The sequence below is a fragment of the Xenopus laevis genome, chromosome 7L (assembly GCF_017654675.1).
Source record: "Xenopus laevis strain J_2021 chromosome 7L, Xenopus_laevis_v10.1, whole genome shotgun sequence".
Lineage (NCBI taxonomy): Eukaryota > Metazoa > Chordata > Amphibia > Anura > Pipidae > Xenopus > Xenopus laevis.
In genome coordinates, this window is record NC_054383.1 from 32132422 (window position 1) to 32151057 (window position 18636).

At 38.2% G+C, this 18636-nt stretch overlaps 1 protein-coding gene across 2 annotated transcripts; it reads right to left on the reverse strand.

Moving 5' to 3' along the window:
- Window positions 1-126: 126 nt before the first annotated feature.
- Window positions 127-18636, reverse strand: rbp4.L (retinol binding protein 4 L homeolog). 2 transcript variants are annotated; one of them, XM_041568384.1, is made up of 6 exons: window positions 18620-18636; window positions 12757-12897; window positions 7552-7688; window positions 3401-3507; window positions 2283-2495; window positions 127-389 (listed from the first exon to the last, which is right to left on the reverse strand). In XM_041568384.1, exons 2-6 carry the CDS (start codon window positions 12871-12873, stop codon window positions 370-372), a joined length of 594 nt encoding a protein of 197 aa, XP_041424318.1. In that variant the 5' UTR covers window positions 12874-12897; window positions 18620-18636; the 3' UTR covers window positions 127-369.

The window sequence follows — 18636 nt, forward strand, 5'->3', positions numbered from 1 at the left end:
AACAATTGGGCAACACTGATATAATGTATTACTGTCCTCTATTGTCTCCATCTTGTTCCCCAACTTCTTTCCCCCAATTCATCCTACCTACAACTGCCATGAAACTACAATCACAACACAGTTCAACAGGATTTAAAAGAAATTTATTTCATCGTAATAGACAGATGCCTCTCTGAAGAAGAACTATTAAATAGTTAAAGAACGGATCATTGGGTAACATGTACATTGGTACTGTCACCATTTTTCTTTATTCCTTCAAAACCAATGTTATTAAACTTTTACAGGTATAACATGAGCGTTGAGATGTGGTTGCTTTTACTTGTAAACATTACGTCAACAGGATTCTTGTAAAATCTCTTCTAATCTCCTTTAGTTTGTTTCACAGTAACCTGTAAATAAATAAGATGAAGTATTATGTTATCAATGAGTCTTGTACAGAGTGGTGTAATAGGTGTGATAGATATAGATTAACACACACACAAATCTATATTAATTCATGGGTAATTGATAGACTTTTTCAATGACTTATATTGCTGTAGAGATTCTGTTTTCCTAATTGTTTTATTTGACACAAAACCTACTCACCTCAATTGAGTAAAAGGAAGTTGTAGACAGGAGTTTTAGATATTTAGCATTTTCCACCCAATTCTACCCTCCCTGGTTAATGTGATGTCCATACTCTACATACCGGTATGGGTCTAGGATACATATTTTACTACTTGATTTTGGAGATTCCAGGTGACTGGAATTTTGAGGATGAGAATATTGGAGATTGGAAAGAACCTTTAGTTAAGTAAGGGCCTGCCATCGACACAAGCAAGATTCAGAGGTTCCCTTGTGACCTACCTCCACTTATATCTCATTGTGTTTCTCCATCAGGGCATTTTAAAAAAGAAGAAAAGTCCTTTTTACTTGTTGAGGGTGCCAAAATTTAGGCACCCCCAGGTGATAGCATTTACTTGCCTGACACCCTGTGCCGGTTCACCAATCAGGAGAAAACTGCACTGGCCCGGGATTCCTCCAGCGAGCACCACTAAGTGATCCTTCTCCTGCTTCTTTGTTCTTCAAATTTCCCAGGGCAGACGCATGCGCAGTAGAATGAAATATCCGGCTTTTTCATTACAGTTAGGCTGTTCACTCTAATGCGCATGTGCAGCCACGAGATGAAAGAAGAAGCAGGAAGACAATCACTCCGGGGTTTGCTGGAAGAATCCCGGGCCGGAGCACCTATCGAGAAGAAACTAGACAGGCCTGCAATTGTTCCAGTTGCGTGTCAGGTCACTTTGGGATGCCTTACTTTTGGCACCCCCAAGTATAACAGGATTTTCCTTCTCCTTTAAGAAGGAAATTGTTCCAAATTCCCTCTTTTTATAAGAGGTCTAGGAAACAAGGGTAATTTACTCTAATATGCCTTGTCCTCTGCATATTGGACTGTGACTGCAGATTAAAAGAATAATCCCACAAGACCTTGCTGGCGAAATTCGGCCAGAGAAATTACGCTCAGCAGTTCGAAGTTATGCTAGCGTTGGCTAATTAGCATACGGAATGCAGTCAAAGTACAATGGCCGTATATGTTGCAGCAAATACATTACACTACACAAGGCCAGGGAACCTTAATAAAATTATATAAAGTTGTTATAATGCCCTACACATGTGCCCACAGTATAGTTTAGGTGCCATATGTTAGCAAATGCAGGGGGAAGGAGGGTACCCCAAAAAAAAATTTACAATCTTTTTCATTATATCACCCTTTAAATAGGAAAAAACACCAGCGTTTTTCGGGACTTAGAAAAATTTTCAACTTTTTTTTGAGGAACTCCTATCTACTCTATTGCACTTCTCCTGGTCTGAGGTGGCAAGTCTGGCAATAGAGGTAATAGTCAGTAAAATCAAAAACGTAGTGAATTTGCGTAGTAACGCTCTTTCGCCAGACCGAAAATTCGCCTGTCGTTAGAGTGCGAAGTTGCGCCAGAAATTATGCCAGCAAAATTACGCCAGCTACCATAAGTAAATCGGTGAAGTGCCAAAGGACGTCACGCTGGCGAATTTTCGCCAGCATTAGCCACTTCGCCCTTTGGTAAATTTCCCCCATGAAGTGCCGAAATTTAGAAATCAAATATTTGTATTTAAGCTAAAAATGGTGGTTTTCATATTACACAATCTTTATTTTAGCTTCAGTTTAAACATTTTAAAAGCTAAAGAGTCTCTAATGGCATTAAACGAGCTACTGAGAGCTGTATGTATAAGCTCCCATTTTAAAGGAATACTCTACTCTCACTTACCATTGTGAACGACGACTCTGTACTTTCTATCCAAGCACAACTGCTCCTGCCTCCTTCTCACTATTCTCTGAGATTCTGATGGGAGGCCATTAATGTCACGGGAGAATACAAAAGAGTAACTGTCTCTGCATGTGCCGTCAAGGTTTCGGCGACGGCATGCATAAGTGATTGCATAGGTGGTGTAATCAGTGTCCACGACCCAATGGTCATCAACTGGGAAAAAACACAAACAAGACATAAATACAGTGACGGCCAAGATGCAGGAGAAAATACGGATGAGAAGAGAAGTACACACATGGAGCAAATTTATTAGCTGATTGTTAATTTTTGGGGTATCTTGTTTCCATTGGAATGTTAGAGCTCAGTACTTCTGCTGAGTTTTAACACTCCTAAAACAGAACTCTGTTTTGTTAAATATGCCAACATTAGCCTCTTTATTTCTTACACCTTGCGTGTGCTATAATGTGTTGGCTCCTGTACATTTTAGTGCATTTTGTGCTTAAATCACGTGTCTGAGTATGTTTGCATCCCTGTATATCAGTGTCGGACTGGCCCGGCGAGACACCGGGAAAAAACCCGGTGAGCTACCGCCAGGCCAGACCCCCTCATGCCGCAGTTCATGCATGCGCACCGAGCGGCGCATTCACACAGTCGCGATGAGCTCGGCACGCCGCAGTAGGAGGCGGGGGGGCCGGAGGGGGCCCTGGACTAGCAGTCCTGGTGGTCCCCGGTCCCCCCAGTCCGACCCTGCTGTTATATATCAGGTCTGCTAACTGTACCTCTTGGGTGGAATCTTATTAAAACTATGCCATTATTTGCCTATGTCACTTTTTTGTAAATATCATTCTTAAAGTATACTTTCAGATCATTTTATCAAGAATATGTACACTGTGTGTGCTGAAGAGGAAGCAGACCCTGCAGATGCAGGGGGGCCCAGGAGGAATAGGGGCCCCACGAGGCCCTAATTCTTATGCAATGTCAATATATATTGGTAAAACTAGACATTTTGTGGGCCTTAAAAATAATTTGCTGTGTGGCCTAGTAAAATCTAGTTACTCCACTGTAAGGCACAGTAGTATATCAGCAAGATCTCAACATCTGTCAGTCCAGTTACTTACGTCCTCTCTCAAGGATGGCTAGAGCCCCATGATACTTCATCCTGTATTTAGCCGGGTCGTTGGTTTCTATGAATGTGCCAACCATGTTAGCGCACAGCTCCAATTTACTTAAAAAACAAACAAAGGGGATTAAGGTTGAACATACAAAATCTGTTACAGTGATAATGAAGATAATACAGAACTCAGATTAGAATCAACTAACTTCTTATAACAATTATTTTTTAACAGCAATTTAAAACTTTTTTTTTGCTATAACCCAAAAGCTGCTATAACTGTAACTGCATATTTCAGAGACTGATTCTATCTATCTATCTATCTATCATCTATTATCTATCTATCTATCTATCTATCTATCTATCTATCTATCTATCTATCTATCTATCTATCTATCATCTATCTATCTATCTATCTCATCTATCTATCTATCTATCTATCATCTATTATCTATCTATCTATCTATCTATCTATCTATCTATCTATCTATCTATCTATCTATCTATCTATCTATCTATCTCATCTATCTATCTATCTATCTATCTATCTCATCTATCTATCTATCTATCTATCTATCTATCTCATCTATCTATCTATCTATCTATCATCTATTATCTATCTATCTATCTATCTATCTATCTATCTATCTATCTATCTATCTATCTATCTATCTATCTATCTCATCTATCTATCTATCTATCTATCTATCTCATCTATCTATCTATCTATCTATCTATTATCTATCTATCTATCTATCTATCTATTATCTATCTATATCATCTATCTATCTATTATCTATCTATCTATCTATCTATCTATCTATCTATTATCTATCTATCATCTATCTAATCTATCTATCTATCTATCTATCTATCTATCTATCGTGTCTTATGAGACTAAACAAAATACATAAATATATATTATAGGAATTATAATAATAAATAAATTAAGGCATTATACTGCAGGTCAAGGGGTTAATAGTATAACCTTTGTGGGAAACAAAAGATATCACTTAGCAACCTTTATAATTAAGCACCATTTATAAATATATATTTTACAGGATATTTATGGCTGTTATGCATTAAATTCATTTATTTCAATTGAGATATGTTTTATATAGATGATAGATAGATAGATAGCTAGATAGATAGATAGATAGATAATAGATAGATAGATAGATAGATAGATAGATAGATAGATGAGATAGATAATAGATAGATAGATAGATAGATAGATAGATAGATAGATAGATAGATAGATAGATAGATAGATGATAGATAGATAGTAGATAGATAGATACTTAGAAGATAGATAGATATATAGATAGATAATAGATGATAGATAGATAAATAGATAGATAGATAGATAGATAGATAGATAGATAGAAGATAGATAGATAACTAGATAGATAGATAGATAGATAGATAGATAGATAGATAGATAGATAGATAGATAGATAGATGATAGAGAAGTTTGCATGTTCCAAGGGTAAACTGACTTGGAGGATGACTGAGAAGAAGAAGGAACTTGGCAGCCAGTGACCCTTAGCAAAATGGTATGAATTTTCTAAAGAAGAAAAGGGTTCAGTGCAAGTGTCTGACAAGACAAATCAAGATCGAATAACGTTTATCTGCATATTTTAATTACATTTGATGCACTGCTGCCTGAAGACACCCGTGGCTAGTGTTGCTAGTGGCAGAGATAAAGATAAGCATGGACACAAACCTTAAAATACATAAATTTATGAAATCTGAACCCTTGACGTGACAGATAATAAAAGAGCTATTAAAACCTGTGAAAAGGTACAATACCTTATAAAAAGGGAGTGACTATATAACAATAGTATCCCATTAAACTTCCACTTCCTGTTCTGTATAATAACAAATTGTGATTGTATAATGCCAATTGTCAAACAATTTGTCTTCCTTATTAATAGGGTTGCTCAACTTTAAATTAACTTTTAGGGGCAGATTTACTAAGCTCGAGTGAAGGATTCGAAGTAAAAAAACTTTGAATTTCGAAGTATTTTTTGGGGTACTTCGACCATCGAATAGGCCACTACGACTTTGATTTGAAAGTTTCGAACTAAAAAAATGTTCGATAGTCGAAGTACTGTCTCTTTAAAAAAAACTTCGACTACATACTTCGGCAGTTTAAACCTTCCGAGGTACAATGTTAGCCTATGGGGACCTTCCCCATTAGTTTTCTAAGGTTTTTTTGATCAAAGAAAAATCCTTCAATCGATCGATTAAAATCCTTCGAATCGTTCGATTCGAAGGATTTCATCGTTCATTCGAACAATTTTTCCTTCGATCGATCGATCATAGGATTTGCGGTAAATCCTTCGAATTCGATATTCAAATTCATAGTTACATAGTTACATAGTTACATAGGATTTAACTTCGAGGGTCGAATTTGAGGGTTTATTAACCCTCGATATTCGACCCTTAGTAAATGTGCCCCTTAGTGTGATGTAGAGAGGGATATTCTGCGACAGTTGGGTTTTCATTTTTTATTATTTGTGGTTTTTGAGTTATTTAGCTTTTTATTCAGTAGCCCTTCCGTTTGCAATTTCCTCAATCTGTTTGCTAAGGTCCAAATTACTTAAGCAACCATGCATTTGAACAAGATACTAGAATATGAATAGGAAAGGGTCTGAATAGAAAGATGAGTAATAAAAAGTAACAACTAGCCTTACAGGTCATTTGTTTTTTAGGTGAGTCAGAAGAAAAAGGCAAGTAATTAAAGAATAAGTTATGAAGACCAAATGGAAAGTTGATTACAATTGGCCATTTTATAACAAATTAAAAAGTTAACTAAAAGGTGAAGTACCCCTTTAACATTCTTCCTTCTTATACCATATAATGACTGGATTAAAAGCTTATGAGTGATTGCTGTGTTTATAAAGCTTTTCAGTAGCTATGTATTATGGTTAGTGGTTGGCCAATGTATGGCACATCAGCAGATGAGAAAATACACATAAATGGTGCTGCGGCTTTGCACAATGCTCCCTGTCAACAAATGCCTCTCTAGTAATCCTATAATGACTGGCTTTCTAGACATTAGAACTTCAATCATATCAACTGTCTCATATGATCAGTGCTTACTTGTAAGTAATACTTAGAAAATACAAATGAAAATGGCATGTCTAATGTAACACAATATTAATGTCCTGAATGCAAACACAAGCACAATAAAGGGCAAAACATTACACCTGGCTGTGCTCATGAACAGAGACTTTGCCTTTGGGGGGCAATTGTACTCTCAGACAGACCCGTCATAACCCATGGAAGTCAGTGGGAAAAATGTAAGTATAGAAAAGTTGTGTTCAATTCTTTGTTACAAGTGCTGTTTTAACTCGGCTTTTATCAACGCTTTTTATCCCAGCTCCACATTTACGTAAAATAGTTCCACCTCAAGATGATGTTTGATGGATTTCAAAACTGTTTATTTACTTACCTGTAAATCGCTTGTCTTATAAAAAGTTGCATAATATAATAAATATTTTTATGCACACGTACATGTTTCTTCAGATTGAAAGGAGACCATTTACCAACCCCTCCGTAAGGTGGCCATAGACGCAAAGATCCGCTCGAAACTAGCAGATCTTTCCCCGATATGCCATTAATGAGCATGGCTATAACGGGGGGTAATCTGAACGTTCGGCCGTATGGCCGAACGATCCGATTACGATGCGCAATGGGCTCTGACGGGATCAGTCGGGTCAAAATTAAACCTGTCCGATCGACCAAACGACTGATCTCTGCCGGACGAAAAATGTCGGCACACTCCACACACGATCCGAAAATCGTATGAATCCTCGATTCGTACAATAGGATCTTTGCGTCTATGGCCACCTTTAGTCTGGCAGTCCCTACTTCACCTTATACCATATTAAAGTGATGGATTCTACTTTCAGCAGAATCTGTATACGTCACACTTTGGAAGCAGACCGACTTCGAGTCCCAAAATCCATCACTTAGAACATGGCGATGAGGGAGAGTATTAAAAAACTCTGTCGGCCTAAGGAGGGTGGTGGGGTAATGGTCCCCCTATTCCCTTTTTACATAACTGAATGAGCCTCTGCCCAAAATGAGAGGTGGGTTGTTTTTTTTCCCAGATTGCATATCATTTCCAAAAATAAATTGCTTTCTTACTCTAAGATTCGGACTCTCCCTTTAGCTGTTGCGGTCATTTTCCCATTGTCCTCAATTTTAAAGTTAGCAACAATGTTGTCAAGTAGAAAAAGTCCTTCTGGATCCTTCTTGGCCACAGCATACCAGACTCCGGCGTACTTAAAAAAAAAAAGCACAGATATATTCTGATTGTAGAGGTGAAAGAGCAAAGGCTGATACTTATTAGGGGGAGGAAGGAAAGTTGAACAATGTTAGCTGCCTGGCTCTTAGAATACCTCAAATAGAAGAAATGAATGCCAATACCTTGTCTGCTGCAAACGGGGTGTTCCCAAAATGTATTTCATGGTGCTCTGAACACTTTACAATGATCATTGTAAAGTGTTCAGAGCACCATGGAATAAATTTTGGGAACACCCCATTTGCAGCAGACATGGTATTGGCGTTCATTTCTTCTATTTGCATTATTGCTGGTGGGTGGCTAGGCCAGTGCCTTTACTTAATCCCCTTAATTGGACTGTGAATTGTATCTTAATATCCCTCTACAGATAGTTGAACCTTAAACACACACACAAATACACATTGCTGAGCTTGTCAATAAAATATCGACAACCCTTGATGATTTCTAATGACTAAGCTGTTGCTTTCTGTTTGCATTAGCATTTGTATACACTTTCTCTAGTTTTGTGTTTCCTCTATTGTAGTCTCTGATATCTAAGCAGCAAAACTACAGGTTTAGTATTTCAACAAAGATATACAGGTATGGGATCTGTTATCCAGAATGCTCAGGACCTGCGGTTTTCCAGATAATGGATCTTTCTGTAATTTGGATCTCCATACCTTAAGTCTACTAGAAAAATAATTTAAAGGGATCCTGTCATCGGAAAACATGTTTTTTTCAAAACACATCAGTTAATAGTGCTGCTCCAGCAGAATTCTGCACTGAAATCCATTTCTCAAAAGAGCAAACAGATTTTTTTTGTATTCAATTTTGAAATCTGACATGGGGCTAGACATTTTGTCAATTTCCCAGCTGCCCCTGGTCATGTGACTTGTGCCTGCACTTTAGGAGAGAAATGCTTTCTGGCAGGCTGCTGTTTTTCCTTCTCAATGTAACTGAATGTGTCTCAGTGGGACATGGGTTTTTACTATTGAGTGTCGTTCTTAGATCTACCAGGCAGCTGTTATCTTGTGTTAGGGAGCTGCTATCTGGTTACCTTCCCATTGTTCTTTTGTTTGGCTGCTGGGGGGAAAAGGGGGGGGGGTGATATCACTCCAACTTGCAGTACAGCAGTAAAGAGTAATTGAAGTTTATCAGAGCACAAGTCACATGACTTGGGGCAGCTGGGAAATTGACAATAAAGGTGGCCATACACAGGCCGATAAAAGCTGCCGACAGACTGTGTCGGCAGCTTATTGGCCCGTGTATGGGGGCCCCTGACGGGCTGCCCCGATCGAGATCTGGCCGAAAGTCGGCCAGATCTCGATCGGATGGGTTTAAAAATCCCGTCGGATCGCGGCCGCATCTGTTCGTTGATGCGGTCCCTCGATCCGACCACCCGTTTGAGAATGCTAGGATCCGATCGTTGGGCCCTAGGGCCCACGATCGGATCTGCCCGATATTGCCCACCTCAAGGTGGGCATATCGGAGGGAGATCCGCTCGTTTGGCGACATCGCCAAACGAGCGGATCTATCCATGTATGGGGACCTTAAGTCTAGCCCCATGTCATATTTCAAAATTGAATATAAAAAAATCTGTTTGCTCTTTTGAGAAATGGATTTCAGTGCAGAATTCTGCTGGAGCAGCACCATTAACTGATTCATTTTGAAAAAAAATGTTTTTCCCATGACAGTATCCCTTTAAACAAAAATTAAACCCAATACAGATATGGGACCTGTTATCCAGAATGCTCGGAACCTGGGGTTTTCCGGATAAGGGATCTTTCCTTAATTTGGATCTTCTTACCTTAAGTCTACTAGAAAATCATGTAAACATTAAATAAACCCAATAAGTTGGTTTTGCTACTAATATGGATTCCTTTTATCTTACTTGGGATCAAGTACAGGGTACAGTTTTTTTTACAGAGAAAAAGGAATCATTTTGAAAAATGTGGATGATTTGAGTATAATGGAGTCTAAGGGGCAAATTCACTAACATTCGTAGTTGCGCCAGGCGCAGCTTCGCCGCGCTTCGCCACACTTCGCCAGGCGTAGTTTCGCCAGTGCTCCGCAAATTCACTAAAATCCGAAGTTGCGCACAGGGGTAGCGTAAGATTGCGAAGTTGCGCTAGCGTTGATTCGCTAAGTGAAGCGAAGTTACGCTAGCGAAGGCTAATTTGCATACGGCGCCAAATTCAAATTTCAATGGAGGAATACGTATCAGCACTAAAAATGGCTAGAAAACCTTCAAAACATCAAATAAAATTTTTATTTTGCCCTACACATGTGCCCACTGTCTAGGTAAGTTGCCATGAGTCAGGAAATGTAGGGGGGAAGGAGGGGAGCCCCAAAAAATGTTTTGATCTTTTTCAGGCTATCACCCATAATGTAGAAAACACGCCAGCGTTTTTTGGGACTTAGAAAAAATGTTGACTTTTTTTTGAAGCAATCCCTATCTACTCTATTGCGCTTTGCCAGGTCTGAGGTGGCGAAGGAAGTCTAGCGTAAAAGGTAGCGTTCAGTACACTGCGCGCATTAGTGAATTTGCGTAGTTACGTCGCTAGCGAAAATTCGCCAGGCGTAAGGGTGCGAAGTAACACTAGCGAAACTACGCCAGCGTTCGTTAGTGAATTTGCGCAGTAACGAAAATGCCAAACGCTAGCGAATTAACGCTAGCGTTCAGCGCTTCGGCGCTTAGTGAATTTGCCCCTATGGGAGACAGGCTTTCCTTAATTCGGAGCTTTCTGGATAACGGGTTTCCCATTCCCCATACCTGTATTGTTGCTTTGCCTCCGAAGGGGATTAATGATATCTTAATTTGGATCCAGTACAAAAATGTTATCACTACAAAGAAAAAGGAAATCATTTTTAAATTTCTGGATAATGGTTTTTTTGGATAACGGATCCCGTACCTGTGTTGATCTTAAACTTGACATAACAATACAAAGGCAAAGGCTTTTGAGAAATGCACCATCTTCACCAGCGTACTGTGTGACTTCTAGAGACACTGGTTGTCACTTATCAAAGAGATACACAGTAATGAAGAGTGGAAACCATCTATAGGCTGGTACAACATAATATAACACTACAGCATATAAAGTTGGCTGAATTGTTTATGAGATTTACCCCATTTATAAGGAAGTAGATAGTAGCAATGAAGCATTTGGTGCTATACCTTTTTTTATTTCAGCTTACACTTATTATTTTTGTTATTATATAAAGTGTATATGTGATCTTGCTGTATGTTCAGGTACATTTATATCACCCTACAACACTAAAGCTACTTGGTTTCCTACTGAAACCCTTAACCCAAACATCAACTCTCTCTGCTATTAGTTAAATTGACATTTTTAAGATTATTAAAGTTAATATTGCAGCAATGGGATTTTTTGACGAGGAAGTGAAGTCTATATAATTCACCATTTCCAAATATAACTATATTTAAATTCTTCACACAAAGCCTAAATATTTCATTTCCTCAGAGCACTACAACCAAAACAGGAAGAACAAAATACCAGTAACCACATAATGCAGGGCTATTTTCTACTCCAGACACCTAGTCTATTTATGTTTCTGTATATATGTATGTTCACATCTTGGTCTGGCTAATAAACTGTTAATACTAGTACTACTGTTGCAACTACTAACAATAATATGTTGTCTCCACTGATTATAATGGGAGGTTATGTTGCTTTATTTTTTTCCTGAAAAGAACCAGGGTTTAAAAAGACATCATCTATGTAACTGTACATGCTTAATAGCGATGGGCGAATTTGGGGCGTTTAGCTTCGCTGAAAAATGCACGAATTTCCAGCAAAACGGGCAAAACGGCAAAAAATTTGTGAAACGGTGACGGTGTCTCGTTTTTGACACCGGCATGCGTTTTTTTGAACGCCAGCGTCCGTTTTTGGCGAAATTGTGCAGGCGTCCAAAAAAAAATGTTTTTTGAAAATGGTGAATTTTTGCTGGCCAATTTTCGCTGCGGTTTCACAAATTATTCACCAGCGGCGAATCACGGGAATTCACTAATGCTAAACCTATGCATGCTAGACTAGAGAAGCCACGATGGCGGAGCATCAAACCTGTAAGATCAATTTAAGAAAATATCCAAAGCAGAATAAGTACAATTATTAAACAATATATTTAGAAAACTACAGCTATGGGACCTGTTAATCAGAATGATCAGGACAAGGTGTTTTCCGATATGGGGTCTTTCCATAATTTGTATCTCTGTACCTTAAGTCTACTAAAAAATAATTTAAACATTAATGAAACTCGATAGAATTATTTTACCTCCATTAAGGATTAATTATATCTTAATTAGGTTTTATTATTACTGAGAAAAAGGAAATCATTTTAGGAAATTTGATTTATTCGAATAAAATGGCCTTCCCGTAATTTCTGGATCACGGGTTTCCAGATACCCAATCCTATACCTGTATATTTTTAGAGTTTAGAGGGTTTTTCTGGTTAAGATGTGTTTTTAAAAAATCCCCATGCCTTCAAGTGCTTTAGCTGAATAACATTTTTTGTAGACTCACCATTTTTTTGCTAAATGAATTCTAGATTAAAAGCCACAATTAAATACTTAAGAGGTATTCCAGTGTGGGTAAGATAAAGTCCTGCAACATATTTTTAACACCCCAAGTATTTGACTTTTTTATTGTTTTTTAAGGGGTATAATAATTCCGTGGGAAATTTGTGAAATTTGTGGCGAATCGAGATGGGACAAATTCGCCCATCACTATTAATCAGGTGTATGTGCAATAAGGCTCATTCATTAACACTGGGTATATTTGAACTTGGGTTGAAACCAATACATTTGTTGAGAGAGCTGTACAAAGAACGATTAAAACAATTAAAAATGTAACTGCTTACTATGGGTTTACCGCAGTGGTACAAATTCTCAAGTGTTACCTAATGAGCCCCTATTGTCAACAGTTCTTTCTCCAAGGAGCTGGTTTTGAAGTTCTACCACTGCATAAACTGGTGCACTCTTACATCTGTAGGGTCACAGGCTAAAATAACAATGCATTTTCCAAAGGAACCCCTTCAAACAGGTTACCTACCCTTTCCTTGTTAAAATCTTTCATGACTTCGAAATTATCCACACGACAGTTTTTCTCCGCTAAACAACTGCCAAGGAACCCCAAGGCAATTAATAGCCCCAACACCTTTCTCTCCATCTTCTTTCACAAGATATTCAATGGCTGCCAGTAAAAAAGGGAAAAAAAACACAGTTCAGACATTTCTAGTCTTGCATGACATGTACAATTTATACTTATTCTCTCTCTGTGCAGTAAATACATATATTATCAAGCATGTTCTGCTTTCATTCCTAGCATTTAAGAAGGAAATACTCTATACACTACATCTCATCTGAAATCCCAAACTTTCAGCTTGTTGGGTATTAAAAACAGACTTTAAAACAGGCATTATTTCAGGTTGGTAGTAGCTAGTCGGAATGCTGCTGTTCAAGTTGAGTGCTGGAAAATGAACTTGCTTACAATGTGAGTCCAGTGGTGTCCAGATGCAGGAAAGTCTAGAGTGCAAGCTCTGGGAGGCTTATATACTGCTCAGCACGGTCACTGTTTCATAACATCAGAGAGCTATATTTTGATTTGTTAATATAACCAGTCCCAACTGGAGATGGTCCCACTTCAACAAAGTTGCATAAGACCAAGCTGTGTACTTTGACCCCAAGCTTTTGTTTGTCCACCCCCCCCCCCCAGTCATCCCATAACTAATGCTGTGCTGTAGGAAAATAGAAACCTGTATATATTGACCAAAACAGATTTTTAGTTTGGTCTTCGCATGGATGAAATGCATTTGGCACAGATCCATCTCCCCAAGAGAGAGGGAGCTCTAAGCCTAAAGCCAAAGGGTAACTGTGTATCGTCAACTACAGAAACAAAGAGAAGACAGACTTTTTCAGTGATTCCAGAGAGTATGTGAATTCTTGTATTTAAAAAACAGTTCTTCTACATTGGTGAAACTGCCTAAATTTCCCTTATTTCACTCTGGTACTTGGCAGGCCCGGATTTTCGGAAAGGCCACCCCAGGCCCGCTGCCATTCGTCATCCGTGTCCCCTCCCCTTCATTTCTGCACATGCACAAATTTTTATCATCAGGTTGGGAGCACTGGGGATTGGTGAATGGGAAATTAAAAAAAACTATTGTATCTCATGATGAGCCCCAGAGTTTCCATACTAATGTGGGTGTGGTTGGGCTTCATGCCGCCCCCTAATATCCTGCCAACCCTAAGCCCGGGCCTTGGTGGCCTTTCCGAAAATCCAGGCCTGCCAAGTACCAGAGTGAAAAAGACTAGTACCCAAATTTATACTGTAAGGTAAGGAGCAGAACACAGGAGGGAGCAAAGTCTACAAAAAGACAAATGTCAACAAGTTCAACCCTTGCAAATGACCCCCAGTGTACATGCAAAAACTCCGCGTTTTCGGATTTATCGACTGAAAACCCCCATTTTTCAGATTATCCAGCGCAGATCACAATGTCAAGAAACAACTTCATGGACATCTGTCATTGACTTCTACATGACCTTGACAGGTTTGAGATTGAGTAATTTTGGATGCAGGTTTTTAGCAGCTTTGGGGTATGATAAATGATAAAATTTGAGTTTTTTTTCTGCAAAAATTTGTGTTTTCCCCTTAAAAACCTCGACCAGAAAAAATAGAGGTTTAATAATTGGGCCCCTAAGTGTACTAAAAAAAACAGTTTAACAGGAAATAATCCCAAATGTATCGTTTTGCCTCCAATTTATTTACATATTAGTTGGGATCTGTAACTGAGAACAAGGAAATCGCTTTTAAAAAATGTTAATTATTTGATTAAAATGGAGTCTATGGGTGGTGGCCATCCTGTAATTCGGAGCTATATATAAATTTATATAGGTATTGGATCCGTTATCTGGAAATCCGTTATCCAGAAAGCTCAGAATTACAGAAAGGCCACCCCCCTTAGTCTCCATTTTATCCAAATAATCCAAATTTTTACAAACAATTTCCTTTTCTCTGTAATAATAAAACAGTAGATTGTACTTGATCCAAACTAAGATATAATTAATCCTTATTGGAGGCAAAACCAGCCTATTGGGTTTGTTTAATGTTTACATGATTTTCTAGTAGACTTAAGGTATGAAGATCCAAATTATGGAAAGATTAGTTATCCAGAGCATTCTGGATAACAGTTCCCATACCTGTATATACCAGTATGGTATGCGATTCAAGTATGAGATCCATTATCTGGAAACCCGTTATTCAGTAAGCTTTGAATTACAGGAAGGTAGAGTTCATTTTAATCAAATAAATCCTGCTGAATCGTGGAAAAATGCCTTACTTCACATTTTCCTACGTGGGATTGCTGCGAGTAATGTGTTTTACGTGCGGTGGTGATACAAAGCTTTAGCCAGGGGGAAGGCATGTTCAGGAGATTTGCATTAGCGCAGGTTTATGGCAGGTGACAAATTTCCTCATGTCCCAGTACCCTTATCCACTATAAGTCTCCACCATTGATGGGCGAATTTCTCCCGTTTCGCTGAAAAATTCACAAAACGTATAAATTGACGCCTGCGTTAAAGTCAATTGGGCGACTGAATAGTGTTGATGCACGGTGATTTTGACTTTTCGGACGTGCGTCCAAAAATTTTTTGACACCACCAAATTTCCGCCACAAATTTTTGCGTGAGTTTCACAAATTTATTTGGCGGCGGCAAATGCAGAGATTCGCAGCGAATTCATGGCAGGCAAATTTATTTAGCCAATCACTAGTCTTCACTCCATGGCATGTTGTGTAAAGTCACACGTTGTTATAATGCTGTGTTATTAGTGTATGTGTAGCTGTGTCACATTCTGAATTAGAGAAAGAGTTAGCCTAGAAAGCAAGAGGACCAGTGTTGCATGTCAGTGCTTTTCACACCACAAATCCTTTGGGGATCTTTTCAGTGTCAGTCTAGCATTACAGAAAATTTGCATCTATTCAATCAATGGGTTATTTTCTAGATGGGGCACAGGGTAACAGAAGACAGAGCATAAATATAGAATATATGACAATACTATAGCCCTGTGGAAATGTCTTGGCATCACACAGCAAAATACTCATGCACACAAGTCATGGGAAAGAAGCTTAAGTGATTGTGAACTTGATCCATTTGTTATTAGGAATGTGATTCTCCTACTTCCATCAGACTAGTCTAGAAAGAATTCTACTCAAATCCAAAATGGGAAAGTCCTTTAAAGAAACCTTAAAACCAATATGGGGTACAACTTCTGTATTTTATATGCTGAACTTATTGCAGCAGCCTAAAGTTTCAGAATGACTATAGGGGGTTATTTACTAAACTCTGAATGCAAAAATCACGAAAAATTCGTGATTTTTGTTTTCTATAAAATTGGACAAATTTTTTGGAATTTATTAAACCCCAAGGATGGAAAAGTTCGAATCGCAAAATCTAGCATCTCAGACCTGTCGAGGTTGTTTATAAGTCAATGGGAGAAGTCCTTATGATTTTTTGATTTGTGCTGGGTTTTTGGCAATACCCTGAAGTTTTCTGAGTTTTCGGCAAAAAATTAAAAAAAAAAACGTGAAAATCAGATTCTTTTCCTGCAAACAAAGTTTTCGGGAAAGTGTATTAATAAATAAGCCCAAAAAACCTGTGTGGATATTGAGATAAATTCAGATTTTGATAAATAACCCCTAAAAGTCCAGGTCTTCAATATACAGTATTCAGGCCTTCAAAGTTGTGCGTAGGGGGTCACCATCTTGGATCTTGATAAAAGTGTTAGTGACACTCACATGCTTAGTTCGGTCTGAGCAGCTGTTGAGATGCTAACATTAGGGGTCTTAGCAAATCATTATGAAGAAAATTATGTTTATATGATGCTGGTTATTAAAATCTTAAAGGAGAAGGAAAGGTTAAAACTAAGTAAGGCTTTGGTCTCCTTGGGTCGCTTTACACCCCCCGACACCATGCTAACTTACTCCCAGACTGGGATCCTCATATTTCCTTGATTTCCCCCGAGCTCGGACAGTTTTGACGCTTTAGTGTTGTTTCCTTTTTTCCTTTTTTTTTTTTTCCTTTCTTTTCTTTTTCCCTCCCTACGCTTCCCCTTCTTCTGTCTGCTCTTTTTGTTCCCTTTTTTCTTTCTGTTTACATTTATGGAACGCTGATATTGTAAGCAATAAATCGGAAGGGCTTTCCCTTCATTGGGTATAGGTAAACCTGGGAAGCGTATGACTTCTCTTTTCTATTGTGGATGCCATGCTCTTCCCCTTCTTTCATTTTTTTGTACAATGCGTAATTTGTGCTGATCTGAGGTTTGTGATGACATTGTGCAGATTTTGTAAAGTCGTGAATGTAAACTTTATGTTAAATAAAGAGTTAAAAAAAAAAAAAAACTAAGTAAGGCTTATCAGAAAGGTCCATCTAAATATACCAGTAAACCCTCAAAGTAGTGCTGCTCTGAGTCCCCTGTCAAAAGAAACACTGCATTTCTTTCCTTCTATTGTGTACACATGGGCTTCTGTATCAGACTTCCTGTTTTCAGCTTAAACCTCATTGCCCTGGGCAAGAGCATGCTCAGTTTGCTCCTCTCCCCACCCCCCTCCCTTCTATACTGTAATCTGAGCCCAGAGCAGGGAGAGACTCAGGCAGGAAGTGATGTCACACCATATTAATACTGCAGCTCCTATCCTAAACAAACAGAGAGTTTCTAGAGCTTTTTACTCAGGTATGGTAAAACATTCTACAGAATAAATATAGCATTCTAGCTTGCACTATTGCAGCTAATCTATTGGCAATAAAATGCCTCCGTAGCTTTCCTTCTCCTTTAAACAAATTGCACTGGTTTCTGAGCTGCCATGTAGTAAGAATCTGAATTAATTACTAATCAGTGTGATATTAACAGTATATTCTTTATATGCAGTTTAAAGTGTGTGTTCCCTAAACTCAGGTAACTGACACTAACACAGAACATATGCAGAAAAAAAGAAGCAACTATATTTGGAGACAACTCTCTTTACTGCTAAATGGATGTGGTTGCCTTTGGTTGGTATAGAACCCCAAACCATAATGTGCAGTATTTCTACCCTACTTCTTTTTCAGCTTTAATTCTCATTACGCTCTTTCATGCAGACATTTAAAACAGCACATCTGCTTGATTATCACCTTGCTTTATGTTAAAAGTGTTTAAGAAACCCTCCTAAAAGAAGGCTCACTGCAGTTATGAGAAATACAAAATAGTAGCACCTTCATACTTGTCCTAATTAATTATAATAATAAATTTTTATTCTTCAACCAGGTTAGAGAATCCCAAACTGTGCGGTTGCCCCTAGTGGTAGGGGAAAAAGCAGGTGCCTGGTGCTGATTCGACTTATTAAAGCAAAATATGGGAAGAAAGCTTATTGCTGCCCTAAATACTCCTGGAAGCACAGCTTGAAGGTCATATGGGATAAATATATTTGTTGTCTTAGATATTCTTGGAACTCTGGCACTAGGGGTTACAGATAAATGTTTTCTTAAATCTGTAACCTCATTAATAAGGACTTGAACCCAGCAACCACTAATGTAACCAATTAAAAATATACTATATTTTTGTATTTGACATAGCTGAAACCTTCTTGTTTTAAGCAGCTTGAGGAGGGCTGATGTATCCAGCTATCAATTACACTGGGTTACTCTCACATTCCTATATTGTTTTGTTCATAATGATCATTATCTCATGTTGCTTTCCTAATGCTGAGTTTTCATTAATACTATGTCCATAAATACTAAGTTGGGTGCAACAAGGAAGTTTTCAGTTTTTTATAAAACACGTGCAGGTTTTCTATAATAATTTTACAATAACAAATACAATATTATATATTATTATATTAACCCCCAAATAGTGGTCCACCTAAACATTATGTGTCTAAACTTACGTGCCAGAGCGAGTGGC